At 45.8% G+C, this 14,934-nt stretch overlaps 1 protein-coding gene across 1 annotated transcript; it reads left to right on the top strand.

The window, feature by feature from the left end:
- Positions 1-4,433: 4,433 nt before the first annotated feature.
- Positions 4,434-11,040, top strand: LOC123485678 (protein BUD31 homolog). Its single transcript, XM_045216778.1, has 4 exons — positions 4,434-4,656; positions 6,635-6,757; positions 6,943-7,109; positions 10,638-11,040. The coding sequence occupies exons 1-4, from the start codon at positions 4,563-4,565 to the stop codon at positions 10,686-10,688; spliced, it is 435 nt and encodes a 144-aa protein (XP_045072713.1). The 5' UTR covers positions 4,434-4,562; the 3' UTR covers positions 10,689-11,040.
- Positions 11,041-14,934: the final 3,894 nt, after the last annotated feature.

Raw genomic sequence — 14,934 nt, forward strand, 5'->3', positions numbered from 1 at the left:
TTGCTTGGCTAGCTGACTGTATATTTGAATGTGTAGAAAATCAACTGTGGAAAAGTTCGTTAACTAAGACAAGTCAGTTTGTCTTGTTGATCTGCCATCTTGTTTCTCCTGCCTCCAGAACGCGCGCTGGTTGAACCCCAACCTTTGACCTGGGGTTAAAAGCCCGAGTAATCGATAATAATATAATAATATGCCATTTAGCAGAGACTTACAGTCATGCGTGCATACATTTTTACGTATGGGTGGTCCCGGGAATCGAACCCACTACCCTGGCGTTACAAGCGCCGTGCTCTACCAATTGAGCTACAGAGGACCATCATCGATCTATGAGAGTGTCTGGATTTGAACTTGCCAGAAGATGCCGACCCTACCATTATGCTTGTTTACACAGAGCTGCACTGGTGTCAGAATGCAATCATTGGTTACATTAAGACACCATGGAGCGGGCTTGAGATATGGGTTGGAAAAGGTAACTCAATGGGATATGCCACCATACTCCAAATGTTACCATTATTCACACTGCTCGTTTTCCTGGAAAACTGCCCTTTTTCGTCCTCGTGTTAGCTAGCAAGTAGCCACCGCAGCCATTTTGAAAAGGCAGTATCAGCCAATCGGCTCTTTTGTTGTTCAACACAACATCCATAATGGCTGCTGTGAATACTGCTAGCTAGCACGAGGACGAAAAGGGCAGTTTTCCGGGAAAATTAGCAGTATTTCAATCTTCTCAATGGAGCAGTGTGGATAAAGGTAACATATGGTGTGCAGTGGCATGTCCCGTCCCTGCATTGAGGTACGTTTTTCTACCCTTATCTTGCGCTGGCTCCACGGAAAAGATCAATAGGCAGGACTCTCTTACAATTAAAAATGTTTTTAATGTTCTTTTGACTATTTTACCCACAAGCCAGCCAGGCCTTCATCACTCAGAAGAAAAGGACAGCTCAACATACTGCGGTATCTGTTAACCGGCCTAGTTCCAGGGTACGCATGATTTGCACCCTGGGGTATCCCGTTTCACCCGGGAAGGGATCTTTTTTTTTTTTTTTTACTTAATTCGAAAGTTAGGAAAGTTCCTATTGCCAGGGTTTAGAACTTTAGTGAATGTATGTCAGAGAACAGATGATGACAGAGAGAACATGGCTGTGTGTTTAAATGTCCTTTATCAAGTCAAATCACTACCTACTCTCTCAGGGATGGATCCTCCTCTCCTCCAACTCCTCTCTCTCCTCTACACTGAAATCCTCCTCTCCGTACGGCCCAGTACATCACTGGGGCCGAGATCCCTGCCATCCAGGACCTCTATACCAGGCGGTGTCAGAAGGCGGCCCTAAAAATTGTCAAAGACTCCAGCCACCCAAGTCATAGACTGTTCTCTCTGCTACCGCACGGCAAGCGGTACCGGAGCGCCAAGTCTAGGTCCAAAAGGCTTCTTAACAGCTTCTACCAACCCAAGCCATAAGACTCCTGAACAGTTAAAAAAAATAAGATTATTGTTAATCAAATGGCCACCGGACTATTTGCATTGACCCCCCCCTTTTTTTTTCACTGCTGCTACTCACTGTTTATTATCTATGCATAGTCACTTTACCCCTACCTACATGTATCCTTCTATCCCACCCCCTACCCCACCCCCACAAAAATATTTTTTTTTTAAATATATTTAAAAATAAAAAATATTATAAATAATACTAATATTAAAATTTAAAAATGAAATAAATAAAATATATAAAAAATGAAACAAAAATAAATAAATGGTAAAGTGGTTGTCCCACTGGCTATCATAAGGTGAATGCACCAATTTGTAAGTCGCTCTGGATAAGAGCGTCTGCTAAATGACGTAAATGTAAATGTACATATTACCTTGACTAATCTGTACCCCCACACATTGACTCAGGACCTGTACCCCCTGTATATAGCCTCGTTATTGTGTTACTTTTTATTTAATTTAGTAAATATTTTCTTAACTCTTATTTTTCTTAACTGCATTGTTGAGGTCTACACCTGTTGTATTCGGCACATATGACAAATAAAATTAGGATTTGATTTGTCTTCTACGCTGAAATCCTCCTCTCCTCTCTGTCTTCTACAGGCTGATTGGTCGGCTCAAATAGCCGACCAATCAGCCTGTTACTAACTCTTAGTAAACTTTTGGAAAAAATGGTGTTTGACCAGATACAATGTTATTTTACAGTAAACAAATTGACAACAGACTTTCAGCATGCTTATAGGGAAGGACATTCAACAAGCACAGCACTTACACAAATGACCGATGATTGGCTGAGAGAAATTGATGATAAAAAATATTGTGGGGGGCTGTTTTGTTAAGACTTCAGTGCGGCTTTTGACATTATCGATCATAGTGTGACGAGTACCGATATACGAAGAGGCAGACACAGGAATTAACAAGGTCAAGGTTTACTTAATAATGAGAACGAGAACAACAAAGAGAGAGTAAACGACACGACGCTTCACAATCACAAAATACTGAACAGTCCAGGGCTATATAGGGGTGGTGATGATGAGGTGCAGGTGCGCTGGAGGTGATTAGGGTGCGTTGGGTTTCCATTCCGGTGTTGCCGAAGGTGGTGCGCTCAGAACCGGTGGCTCAGTAGACCGGCGAATCAGAGCCCCCCGGAAGGGAGCAACGGGAGGAGGCGTGACACATAGTCTGCTGCTGGAAAAACGTATGAGTTATGGCTTTACACCCCCTGCTATATTGTGGATAAAGAGTTACCTGTCTAACAGAACACAGAGGGTGTTCTTTAATGGAAGCCTCTCCAACATAATCCAGGTAGAATCAGGAATTCCCCAGGGCAGCTGTCTAGGCCCCTTACTTTTTTCAGTCTTTACTAAACGACATGCCACTGGCTTTGAGTAAACCCTAAACCTCAACTACATCTCGTAATGAATAATGTGGAAATTGAGCAAGTTGAGGAGACTAAACTGCTTGGGTGTAACCCTGGATTGTAGACTGTCATGGTCAAAGCTCCCGAGTGGAGCAGCGGTCTAAGGCACTGCATCTCAGTGCTCGAGGCGTCACTACAGACCGAGTGGAGCAGCGGTCTAAGGCACTGCATCTCAGTGCTTGAGGCATCACTACAGACCCCCTGGTTCGATTCCAGGCTGTATCACAACCGGCAGTGATTTGGAGTCCCATAGGGCGGGGCACAATTGGCCCAACGTCGTCCGTGTTTGGCCGGTGTAGCCCGTCATTGTAAATAAGAATTTGTTCTTAACTGACTTGCCTAGTTAAATAAAGAGACGCCATTTATGAGGCTTTCCAACTGAATATTTGTCTAACTTTACTTCCACCGTAATCCTGGTTTGCACCAGGGGACTCTGGCATCGCTACGACGTTTGTCGAGATGTTTTCCCTTTTTGCAGTCCCAAAACTTATTTCGCGTGCACTTGACCGTGAGTCTTCCTCCGCACAAGGATAAGTCACCTGGTCCAATTTGTCTTCGCTCTCAAAACCCAGACAGCAGAAACAGACACATTCTTCTTCAGTGGGGTTTATATAATAATAATAATACGCCGTTTAGCATACGCTTTTTTCCAAAGCGACTTACAGTCATGTGTGCATACATTTTTTTTGTGTATGGGTGGTCCCGGGGATTGAACCCACTACCTTGGCGTTACAAGCGCCATGCTCTATCAGCTGAGCTACAGAGGACCAACGTTATGGTGCTTTACCGCCACCTAGAACTGGCCACCTAGAACTGGAGTGCGGGCCAGAGACAGGGAGAATTACCGCCACCTAGAAACAGCCCAGTCTCCTTTCTACAGCACTTAGTCGGCCGCCAAATTGCCTGTCAGAAAACAATGACATTTATTTTTCTATACTTTTTTTCATTATAAAAATATATGTGGGTGTATAAAACATTTTTAATGGAGAACGTCAGTGAATCATATATCATGAATTGAAAAAACAGAGTGGGCCTAAATCGTTTGATCCATTTTGGGCACTTTCTTAGGTAACTAACCTGATGCGCTATAAAAGCACTGAGAGCAACACATCTAATTCCGTTTCAGCACAAAGTTTGAAGGTGCGTAACTGTGTCAGTTACATGTTTCACTTCTTTAATAACAAACACTTTATCCATAGGCAATTGACACATCAAATGTGTCAAATTAATCGGTTACATGTTTTTATGTGAGAAGAGGGCGTTTCCCATGCCAATAAATGCCATGTTCCAATCAACTGGGAACTCGGAAAAATACAGGTCAAATCGTGGCGTCAGTGATCTTCAGGTCGGAAAGTCGGAGCTCTAGAAAGAGGCCCGATTTCCCGAGTTGGATGACCGTTCAAATCGATTTTTCCCAGTCGGAGCTCGTTTTTTTCCCGAGTTCCCAGTTGTTTTGAACGCGGCAAAAAGCCCCATCGAATGGAATTGAGTGACGTATATCTCATGCGACGATTGAGCTGAGTCGAAGGGACTCCTCCACGTTGTGACGTCAATAAGAAGCGACCGTGAGCAGGCCTACGAAATCAACACACAAACATAGGACGGGGAATAGGGTTTGTTGTCTTTTTTGTTTGTTTATAATCAATTTGATTAAACGCAATGCCGAAAGTGAAGAGGAGCAGGAAGCCACCTCCGGATGGCTGGGAGTTGATTGAACCGACCTTGGACGAACTAGACCAAAAGATGAGAGAAGGTAATTTAGCTAGCCACCTAGCTAGCTAACTCCGCCCGTACCAAACGAGGCTCCGCTAACATCCTTGCCCACACAATGTTGACATTAGTTAGCTAGGGTATTCAACCAGTACTTATGATGTTAGCTATATTACCAATCTGTTGTGTGAATCTGACTTGGATCATTCCTGTTTTATTGTATGACGAGCTGTGACTAACTAACTTCTCCATACCGAATGAGGCTGCGCGTACAGCCAGATGTCTACCCCTGTTTGCGTTAAGTTTATGCGCCCTTGTCTGTATGTTATCTTTTTTTGTATTGTGTGTTATTGTTCAGATAACTCGAAAATCAAGGCCAAAATGTTGACGTTAGCTAGTTTCTAAGTAACTACACTGAACAAAAAAATATAAACGCAACATGCAACAATTTCAAAGATTTTACTGAGTTACAGTTCATATAAGGAAATCCTTCAATTTAAATAAATTCATCAGGCCCCAATCTGTGGATTACACATGACTGGGAATACAGATGTGCATCTGTTGGTCACAGATACCTTAAAAGTTAGAGCTGTGAATCAGAAAACCAGTCAGTATCTGGTGATTTGCCTCATGCAGTACGACACATCTCCTTCGCGTAGAGTTGATCAGGCTGTTGATTGTGGCCTTTGGAATGTTATCCCACTCCTCTTCAATGGCTGTGCTAAATATTGACGGGAACTGGAACACGCTGTCGTACAAGTCGATCCAAGCATCCCGAACATGCTCAATGGGTGACATGTCTGGTGAGTATGCAGGCCATGGAAGAACTGGGACGTTTTCAGCTTCCAGGAATTGTGACATGGGGCCGGCCATGCATTATCATGCTGAAACATGAGGTGATGGCGGCGGATGAATGGCACGACAATGGGCCTCAGGATCTCGTCACGGTATCTCTGTGCATTCAAATTGCCATTGATAAAATGCAATTGTGTCCGTTGTCCATAGCTTATGCCTGCCCATACCATAACCCCACCGCCACCATGGGGCATTCTGTTCACAACGTTGACATCAGCAAACCGCTCGCCCACACGACGCCATCTGCCCGGAACAGTTGAAACCGGGATTCATCCATGAAGAGTACCCTTCTCCAGCATGTCAGTGTCCATTGAAGGTGAGCGTTTGCCCACTGAAGTCGGTTACGACGCTGAACTTCAGTCAGGTCAAGACCCTGGTGAGGACGACGAGCACGCAGATGAGCTTCCCTGAGACGGTTTCTGACAGGTTGGGCAGAAATTCTTCGGTTGTGCAAACCCACAGTTTCATCAGCTCTCCGGGTGGCTGGTCTCAGACGATCCCGCAGGTGAAGAAGCCGGATGTGGAGGTCCTGGGCTGGTGTGGTTATACATGATTTGCGGTTGTGAAGCTGGTTGGACATAATGCCAAATTCTCTAAAACGACGGAGGCAGCTTATGGTAGAGAAATTAACATTCAATTCTCTGTCAACAGCTCTGGTGGACATTCCTGCAGTCAGCATGCAAATTGCACGCTCCCTCAAAACTAGAGACATCTGTGGCATTGTGTTTGACAAAACTGCACATTTTTAGTGGTCTTTTATTGTCCCCAGCACGAGGTGCACCTGTGTAATGATAGTGCTGTTTAATCAGCTTCTTGATATGCTACACCTGTCAGGTGGATGGACTATCTTGGCGAAGGAGAAATGCTCACTACCAGGGATGTAAACAAATTTGTACACAACATTTGAGAGAAATAAGCTTTTTGTGCGTATGGAACATTTCTGGCCTATTTTTTTATTTCAGCTCATGAAACATGAGACCAACACTTTTACATGCTGCGTTTTCGATTGTTGTTCAGTTTAGCCAGTTTAGTTAGTTTAGGGTAATCAACCCGCCAACTAGTAGCTACTTAGCTAGCTACAATATAAAGTTGATGTATGAATGTGAATCTTGGATTATTCCTGTTTTGTATTGTGTTTATGACGAGCTGCGACTGTCTCCTTCCAGCCGAGACGGAGCCTCACGAGGGAAAGCGGAAGGTGGAGTCGCTGTGGCCGATATTCAGACTGCATCATCAGCGGAGCCGATATATCTTCGACCTGTTCTACAAGAGGAAGGCCATCAGCAGAGGTGGAGTAGAGACCTCCAAGACAGGGTTTAATGTTAGGTTGGGTTATTTTAAGATGAGGTATAATGCTCTTTCTCTGTTTGTGTGTGGGTGTGTATATGCAGTAGGAACCTCCAAGACAGGGGTTAATGTTAGGTTGGGTTATTTTAGGTGAGGTATAATGCTCTTTCTCTCTGTGTGTGTGTAGAGCTGTATGACTACTGTATAAAGGAGAGTTATGCTGATAAGAACCTGATAGCTAAGTGGAAGAAGCAGGGCTATGAGAACCTGTGCTGTCTCCGCTGCATCCAGACACGAGACACCAACTTTGGAACCAACTGTATCTGTAGAGTCCCCAAGAGCAAACTGGAAGTGGTGAGTACTGCGACACTCTAGTACTGCGACACTCTAGTACTGCGACACTCTAGTACTGCGACACACTAGTACTGCGACACACTAGTACTGCGACACTCTAGTACTGCAACACACTAGTACTGCAACACACAAGTACTGCAACACACAAGTACTGCAACACACTAGTACTGCGACACACTAGTACTGCGACACACTAGTACTGCGACACTCTAGTACTGCAACACACTAGTACTGCAACACACAAGTACTGCAACACACAAGTACTGCAACACACTAGTACTGCAACACACTAGTACTGCGACACACTAGTACTGCGACACTCTAGTGCTGCGACACTCTAGTGCTGCGACACTCTAGTACTGCGACACACTAGTACTGCGACACACTAGTACTGCAACACACTAGTACTGCAACACTCTAGTCTGTTAACCTCTGTGTCCCCCCCAGTCTGTTAACATCTATGTGTCCCCCCCCAGTCTGTTAACATCTCTGTGTCCCCCCCCCAGTCTGTTAACCTCTGTGTCCCCCCCAGTCTGTTAACCCCTCTGTTTCCCTCCCCCCCAGTCTGTTAACCCCTCTGTTTCCCCCCCCCCAGTCTGTTAACCCCTCTGTTTCCCCCAGTCTGTTAACCCCTCTGTTTCTCCTCCCCCAGTCTGTTAACCCCTCTGTTTCCCCCCAGTATGTTAACCCCTCTGTTTCCCCCAGTCTGTTAACCCCTCTGTTTCTCCTCCCCCAGTCTGTTAACCCCTCTGTTTCCCCCCAGTCTGTTAACCCCTCTGTTTCTCCTCCCCCAGTCTGTTAACCCCTCTGTTTCCCCCAGTCTGTTAACCCCTCTGTTTCCCCCAGTCTGTTAACCCCTCTGTTTCCCCCAGTCTGTTAACCCCTCTGTTTCCCCCCAGTCTGTTAACCCCTCTGTTTCCCCCAGTCTGTTAACCCTCTGTTTCCCCCAGTCTGTTAACCCCTCTGTTTCTCCCCCAGTCTGTTAACCCCTCTGTTTCCTCCCCCCAGTCTGTTAACCCCTCTGTTTCTCCCCCAGTCTGTTAACCCCTCTGTTTCCCCCAGTCTGTTAACCCTCTGTTTCTCCCCCCAGTCTGTTAACCCCTCTGTTTCCCCCCAGTCTGTTAACCCTCTGTTTCTCCCCCAGTCTGTTAACCCCTCTGTTTCCCCCCAGTCTGTTAACCCCTCTGTTTCCCCCAGTCTGTTAACCCCTCTGTTCCCCCCAGTCTGTTAACCCTCTGTTTCCCCCCAGTCTGTTAAACCCTCTGTTTCCCCCCAGTCTGTTAACCCCTCTGTTTCTCCCCCCCAGTCTGTTAACCCCTCTGTTTCCCCCCCCCCAGTCTGTTAACCCCTCTGTTTCCTCCCCCCAGTCTGTTAACCCCTCTGTTTCCCCCCAGTCTGTTAACCCCTCTGTTTCTCCCCCAGTCTGTTAACCCCTCTGTTTCTCCCCCAGTCTGTTAACCCCTCTGTTTCTCCTCCCCCCAGTCTGTTAACCCCTCTGTTTCCCCCCCCCCAGTCTGTTAACCCCTCTGTTTCTCCCCCACAGTCTGTTAACCCCTCTGTTTCTCCCCCCAGTCTGTTAACCCCTCTGTTTCCTCCCCCAGTCTGTTAACCCCTCTGTTTCCCCCCAGTCTGTTAACCCCTCTGTTTCCCCCCAGTCTGTTAACCCCTCTGTTTCTCCCCCCAGTCTGTTAACCCCTCTGTTTCTCCCCCCAGTCTGTTAACCCCTCTGTTTCCCCCCAGTCTGTTAACCCCTCTGTTCCCCCCAGTCTGTTAACCCCTCTGTTTCCCCCCCAGTCTGTTAACCCCTCTGTTTCTCCCCCCAGTCTGTTAACCCCTCTGTTTCTCCCCCCAGTCTGTTAACCCCTCTGTTTCTCCTCCCTCCCCAGTCTGTTAACCCCTCTGTTTCTCCTCCCCCCAGTCTGTTAACCCCTCTGTTTCCCCCCCAGTCTGTTAACCCCTCTGTTTCCCCCCAGTCTGTTAACCCCTCTGTTTCTCCCCCCAGTCTGTTAACCCCTCTGTTTCTCCCCCCCAGTCTGTTAACCCCTCTGTTTCCCCCCCAGTCTGTTAACCCCTCTGTTTCTCCCCCCAGTCTGTTAACCCCTCTGTTTCTCCTCCCCCAGTCTGTTAACCCCTCTGTTTCCCCCCAGTCTGTTAACCCCTCTGTTTCTCCCCCCCAGTCTGTTAAGCCCTCTGTTTCTCCTCCCTCCCCAGTCTGTTAACCCCTCTGTTTCTCCTCCTCCCCAGTCTGTTAACCCCTCTGTTTCCCCCCCCCCCAGTCTGTTAACCCCTCTGTTTCCCCCCAGTCTGTTAACCCCTCTGTTTCTCCCCCCACAGTCTGTTAACCCCTCTGTTTCTCCTCCCTCCCCAGTCTGTTAACCCCTCTGTTTCTCCCCCAGTCTGTTAACCCTCTGTTTCTTCCCCCAGTCTGTTAACCCCTCTGTTTCCCCCCAGTCTGTTAACCCCTCTGTTTCCCCCAGTCTGTTAACCCCTCTGTTTCTCCCCCCCAGTCTGTTAACCCCTCTGTTTCTCCCCCCAGTCTGTTAACCCCTCTGTTTCCCCCCAGTCTGTTAACCCCTCTGTTTCCCCCAGTCTGTTAACCCCTCTGTTTCCCCCCAGTCTGTTAACCCCTCTGTTTCTCCCCCCAGTCTGTTAACCCCTCTGTTTCTCCTCCCCCAGTCTGTTAACCCCTCTGTTTCCCCCCAGTCTGTTAACCCCTCTGTTTCTCCCCCAGTCTGTTAACCCCTCTGTTTCTCCTCCCCCCAGTCTGTTAACCCCTCTGTTTCCCCCCAGTCTGTTAACCCCTCTGTTTCTCCCCCCAGTCTGTTAACCCCTCTGTTTCTCCCCCAGTCTGTTAACCCCTCTGTTTCCCCCAGTCTGTTAACCCCTCTGTTTCCCCCCAGTCTGTTAACCCCTCTGTTTCTCCCCCCAGTCTGTTAACCCCTCTGTTTCTCCTCCCCCCAGTCTGTTAACCCCTCTGTTTCCCCCCAGTCTGTTAACCCCTCTGTTTCTCCCCCAGTCTGTTAACCCCTCTGTTTCTCCTCCCCCCAGTCTGTTAACCCCTCTGTTTCCCCCAGTCTGTTAACCCCTCTGTTTCTCCCCCCAGTCTGTTAACCCCTCTGTTTCTCCTCCCCCCAGTCTGTTAACCCCTCTGTTTCCCCCAGTCTGTTAACCCCTCTGTTTCTCCCCCCAGTCTGTTAACCCCTCTGTTTCTCCCCCCAGTCTGTTAACCCCTCTGTTTCTCCCCCCAGTCTGTTAACCCCTCTGTTTCTCCTCCCCCCAGTCTGTTAACCCCTCTGTTTCTCCCCCCCAGTCTGTTAACCCCTCTGTTTCTCCTCCCTCCCCAGTCTGTTAACCCCTCTGTTTCCCCCCAGTCTGTTAACCCCTCTGTTTCCCCCCAGTCTGTTAACCCCTCTGTTTCTCCCCCCCAGTCTGTTAACCCCTCTGTTTCTCCTCCCTCCCCAGTCTGTTAACCCCTCTGTTTCTCCTCCCCCCCAGTCTGTTAACCCCTGCCTGTCTGTCTCTCTACAGGGGAGGATAATCGAGTGTACCCACTGTGGCTGCCGAGGCTGCTCCGGCTGAATCGTCAGGATCACCTGGCTATTCTACTCTGGATCGTCTAGTCAGGTCTAGATCACCTGGCCGTTTTTGCTCTGGATCGTCTAGTCTGGCCTGGCTGTTCTGCTCTGGATCGTCTTGTCAGGTCTTTTCTACGGGACATCAGGGCTCATCTACTCCACCTTTTGTGCTTCGCTACCCTGGAGAGGCGTCCGATCTCAAATACACCCCTGCACCTCTATCCCCTGCTCCCTATCGGGGGGGTAGGGGTGGGTTTGTGATTGGGCGTGGGTTATTGTTGCCATCCCAGCTGTTTAGTACACATGGTGGTCATTTATAAAGTGCTATTGTACCTCATTTACAATGAAGAGGGCCGGGGGGGTTGGCAGCTTTTTGCTGTTGAAACATGTCATTGCTTTGAACCTGATGATTCTTGTTTTATTTGTACCTTATAATTTTAATAAAACTCTTGTTAAATAAGTAATGCTGTCTTTGTGTGTGTGTGTCACGGGCGAGATCTGAACCACGGTCTCCCCATGGGATAAACCAAAATCCTTGACCGTGAGCCCAAGAGGAAATTTGAATTCACATGGCACGGCAGCCTCAACGGACCGTGAACCAGACAAATCTCTGCCGTCGGAGTAGTGTCTGGATGAGTTCTGAGACCGTGAACCAGACCAAATCTCTGCCGTCGGAGTAGTGTCTGGATGAGTTCTGAGACCGTGAACCAGACCAAATCTCTGCCGTCGGAGTAGTGTCTGGATGAGTTCTGAGACCGTGAACCAGACAAATCTCTGCCGTCGGAGTAGTGTCTGGATGAGTTCTGAGACCGTGAACCAGACTCTCGAGTCTCCCTTAACAACATCTCTTCTAAGTCTCCCTAACATCCTCTCTAAAAAAAAAAAAAAAACATATTCTACATTTCTCGTCTCTAACAACCACTTCATATGTTCTTAGTCTCTAACAACATCTCTTCTAGTCTCTCTAACTACCTGTGGTGTAAAGTACTTCAGTAAAAATACTTTAAAGTACTACTTACAGTTGAAGTCGGAAGTTTACATACACCTTAGCCAAATACAGTTTTTCACAATTCCTGACATTTAGTCCTAGTAAAAATTCCCTGTCTTAGGTCAGTTAGGATCACCACTTTATTTTAAGAATGTGAAATGTCAGAATAATAGTAGGGAGAATGATTTATTTCTTTCATCACATTCCCAGTGGGTCAGAAGTTTACATACACTCAATTAGTATTTGGTAGCATTGCCTTTTAAATTGTTTAACTTCTGTCAAACGTTTCGGGTAGCCTTCCACAAGCTTCCCACAATAAGTTGGGTGAATTTTGGCCCATTCCTCCTGACAGAGCTGGTGTAACGGAGTCAGGTTTGTAGGCTTCCTTGCTCGCACACGCTTTTTCAGTTCTGCCCATTTTATATAGGATTGAGGTCAGGGCTTTGTGATGGCCACTCCAATACCTTGACTTTGTTGTCCTTAAGCCATTTTGCCACAACTTTGGAAGTATTCTTGGGGTCATTGTCCATTTGGAAGACCCATTTGTGACCAAGCTTGAACTTCCTGACTGATGTCTTGAGATGTTGCTTCAATATATCCACAATTTTCCTTCCTCATGATGCCATCTATTTTGTGAAGTGCACCAGTCCCTCCTGCAGCAAAGCACCCCCACAGCATATGATGCTGCCACCCCCGTGCTTCACGGTTGGGATGGTGTTCTTCGGCTTGCAAGCTCCCCCTTTTTCCTCCAAACATAACGATGGTCATTATGGCCAAACAGTTCTATTTTTGTTTCATCAGACCAGAGGACATTTCTCCAAAAAGTACGATCTTTGTCCCCATGTGCAGTTGCAAACCGTAGTCTGGCTTTTTTATGGCAGTTTTGGAGCAGTGGCTTCTTCCTTGCTGAGCGGCCTTTCAGGTTATGTCGATACAGGACTGTTTTACTGTGGATATAGATACTTTTGTACCTGTTTCCTCCAGCATCTTCACAAGGTCCTTTGCTGTTGTTCTGGGATTGATTTGCACTTTTCGCACCAAAGTACGTTCATCTCTAGGAGACAGAACGCGTCTCCTTCCTGAGCGGTATGACAGCTGCATGGTCCCATGGTGTTTATACTTGCGTACTATTGTTTGTACAGATGAACGTGGTACCTTCAGGCGTTTGGAAATTGCTCCCAAGGATGAACCAGACTTGTGGAGGTCTACAAAAAAAAATTCTGAGGTCTTTGCTGATTTCTTTTGATTTTCCCATGATGTCAAGCAAAGAGGCACTGAGTTTGAAGGTAGGCCTTGAAATACATCCACAAGTACACCTCCAATTGACTCAAATGATGTCAATTAGCCTCTTCATTTTCTGGAATTTTCCAAGCTGTTTAAAGGCACAGTCAGCTTAGTGTTTGTAAACTTCTGACCCACTGGAATTGTGATACAGTGAATTATAAGTGAAATAATCTGTCTGTAAACAATTGTTGTGAAAATTACTTGTGTCATGCACCAAGTAGATGTCCTAACCGACTTGCCAAAACTATAGTTTGTTAACAAGACATTTATGGAGAGGTTGAAAAACGAGTTTTAATGACTCCAACCTAAGTGTATGTAAACTTCCGACTTCAAGTGTAAGTCGTTTTTTTGGGGTATGTACTGTACTTTACAATGTATATTTTTGACAAATTTTACTTGACTACATTACTAAAGAAAATAATATACTTTTTATTATATACGCTTTCCCTGACACCCTAAAATACTTGTTACATTTCGAATGCTTAGCAGGACAGGAGTTCACACACTTATCAAGACAACACCCCTGGTCATCCCTCTTATCAAGAGAACACCCCTGGTCATCCCTCTTATCAAGAGAACACCCCTGGTCATCCCTCTTATCAAGACAACACCCCTGGTCATCCCTCTTATCAAGAGAACACCCCTGGTCATCCCACTTATCAAGAGAACACCCCTGGTCATCCCTCTTATCAAGAGAACACCCCTGGTCATCCCTCTTATCAAGAGAACACCCCTGGTCATCCCACTTATCAAGAGAACACCCCTGGTCATCCCACTTATCAAGAGAACACCCCTGGTCATCCCACTTATCAAGAGAACACCCCTGGTCATCCCTCTTATCAAGAGAACACCCCTGGTCACCATCTGATCTGGCGGACTCACTAAACACGCATGCTTCGTTTGTAAATGATGTCTGCGTGTTGGAGTGTGTCCCAGGCTATCCGTGGTGCCGTCTGATTTGCTTAATATAAGGAATGGGAAATGATTTATACTTTTACTTTTGATACTTAAGTATATTTGAGCAATTAAATTTACTTTTGATACTTAAGTATATTTAAAACCTAATACTTTTAGACTTTTATTCAAGTAGTATATTATTTGGTGACTTTTACTTGAGTCATTTTCTATTAAGGTATCTTTACTTTTACACAAGTATGACAATTGGATACTTTTTGCACCACTGCTAACATCTCTTCTAAGTATCTAGTCTCTCTAACAACATCTCTTCTAACTCTCTCTAACAACATCTCTTCTAGTGTCTAACAACATCTCTTCTAGTCTCTCTAACAACATCTCTTCTAGAGTCTAACAACATCTCTTCTAGTCTCTAACAACATCTCTTCTCTAACAACATTTCTTCTAGTCTCTCTAACAACATCTCTTCTAGTCTATAACAACATATCTTCTAGTCTCTAACAACATCTCTTATAGTCTCTAACAACATCTCTTCTAGTCTCTCTAACAACATCTCTTCTAGTCTCTAACAACATCTCTTCTAGTCTCTAACAACATCTCTTCTAGTCTCTCTAACAACATCTCTTCTAGTCTCTCTAACAACATCTCTTATAGTCTCTCTAACAACATATATTCTAGTCTCTCTAACAACATCTCTTCTAGTCTATCTAACAACATCTCTTCTAGTCTCTAACAACATATATTCTAGTCTCTAACAACATCTCTTCTAGTCTCTAACAACATCTCTTCTAGTCTCTAACAACATCTCTTCTAGTCTCTCTAACAACATCTCTTCTAATCTCTAACAACATCTCTTCTAGTCTCTCTAACAACATCTCTTCTAGTCTCTCTAACAACATCTCTTCTAGTCTCTCTAACAACATATCTTCTAATCTCTAACAACATCTCTTCTAGTCTCTCTAACAACATCTCTTCTAGTCTCTAACAACATCTCTTCTAGTCTCTAACAACATCTCTTCTAGTCTCTCTAACAACATCTCTTCTAGTCTCTCTAACAACATCT

The sequence above is a fragment of the Coregonus clupeaformis genome, unplaced genomic scaffold (assembly GCF_020615455.1).
Source record: "Coregonus clupeaformis isolate EN_2021a unplaced genomic scaffold, ASM2061545v1 scaf0796, whole genome shotgun sequence".
NCBI classification, from domain to species: Eukaryota; Metazoa; Chordata; class Actinopteri; order Salmoniformes; family Salmonidae; genus Coregonus; species Coregonus clupeaformis.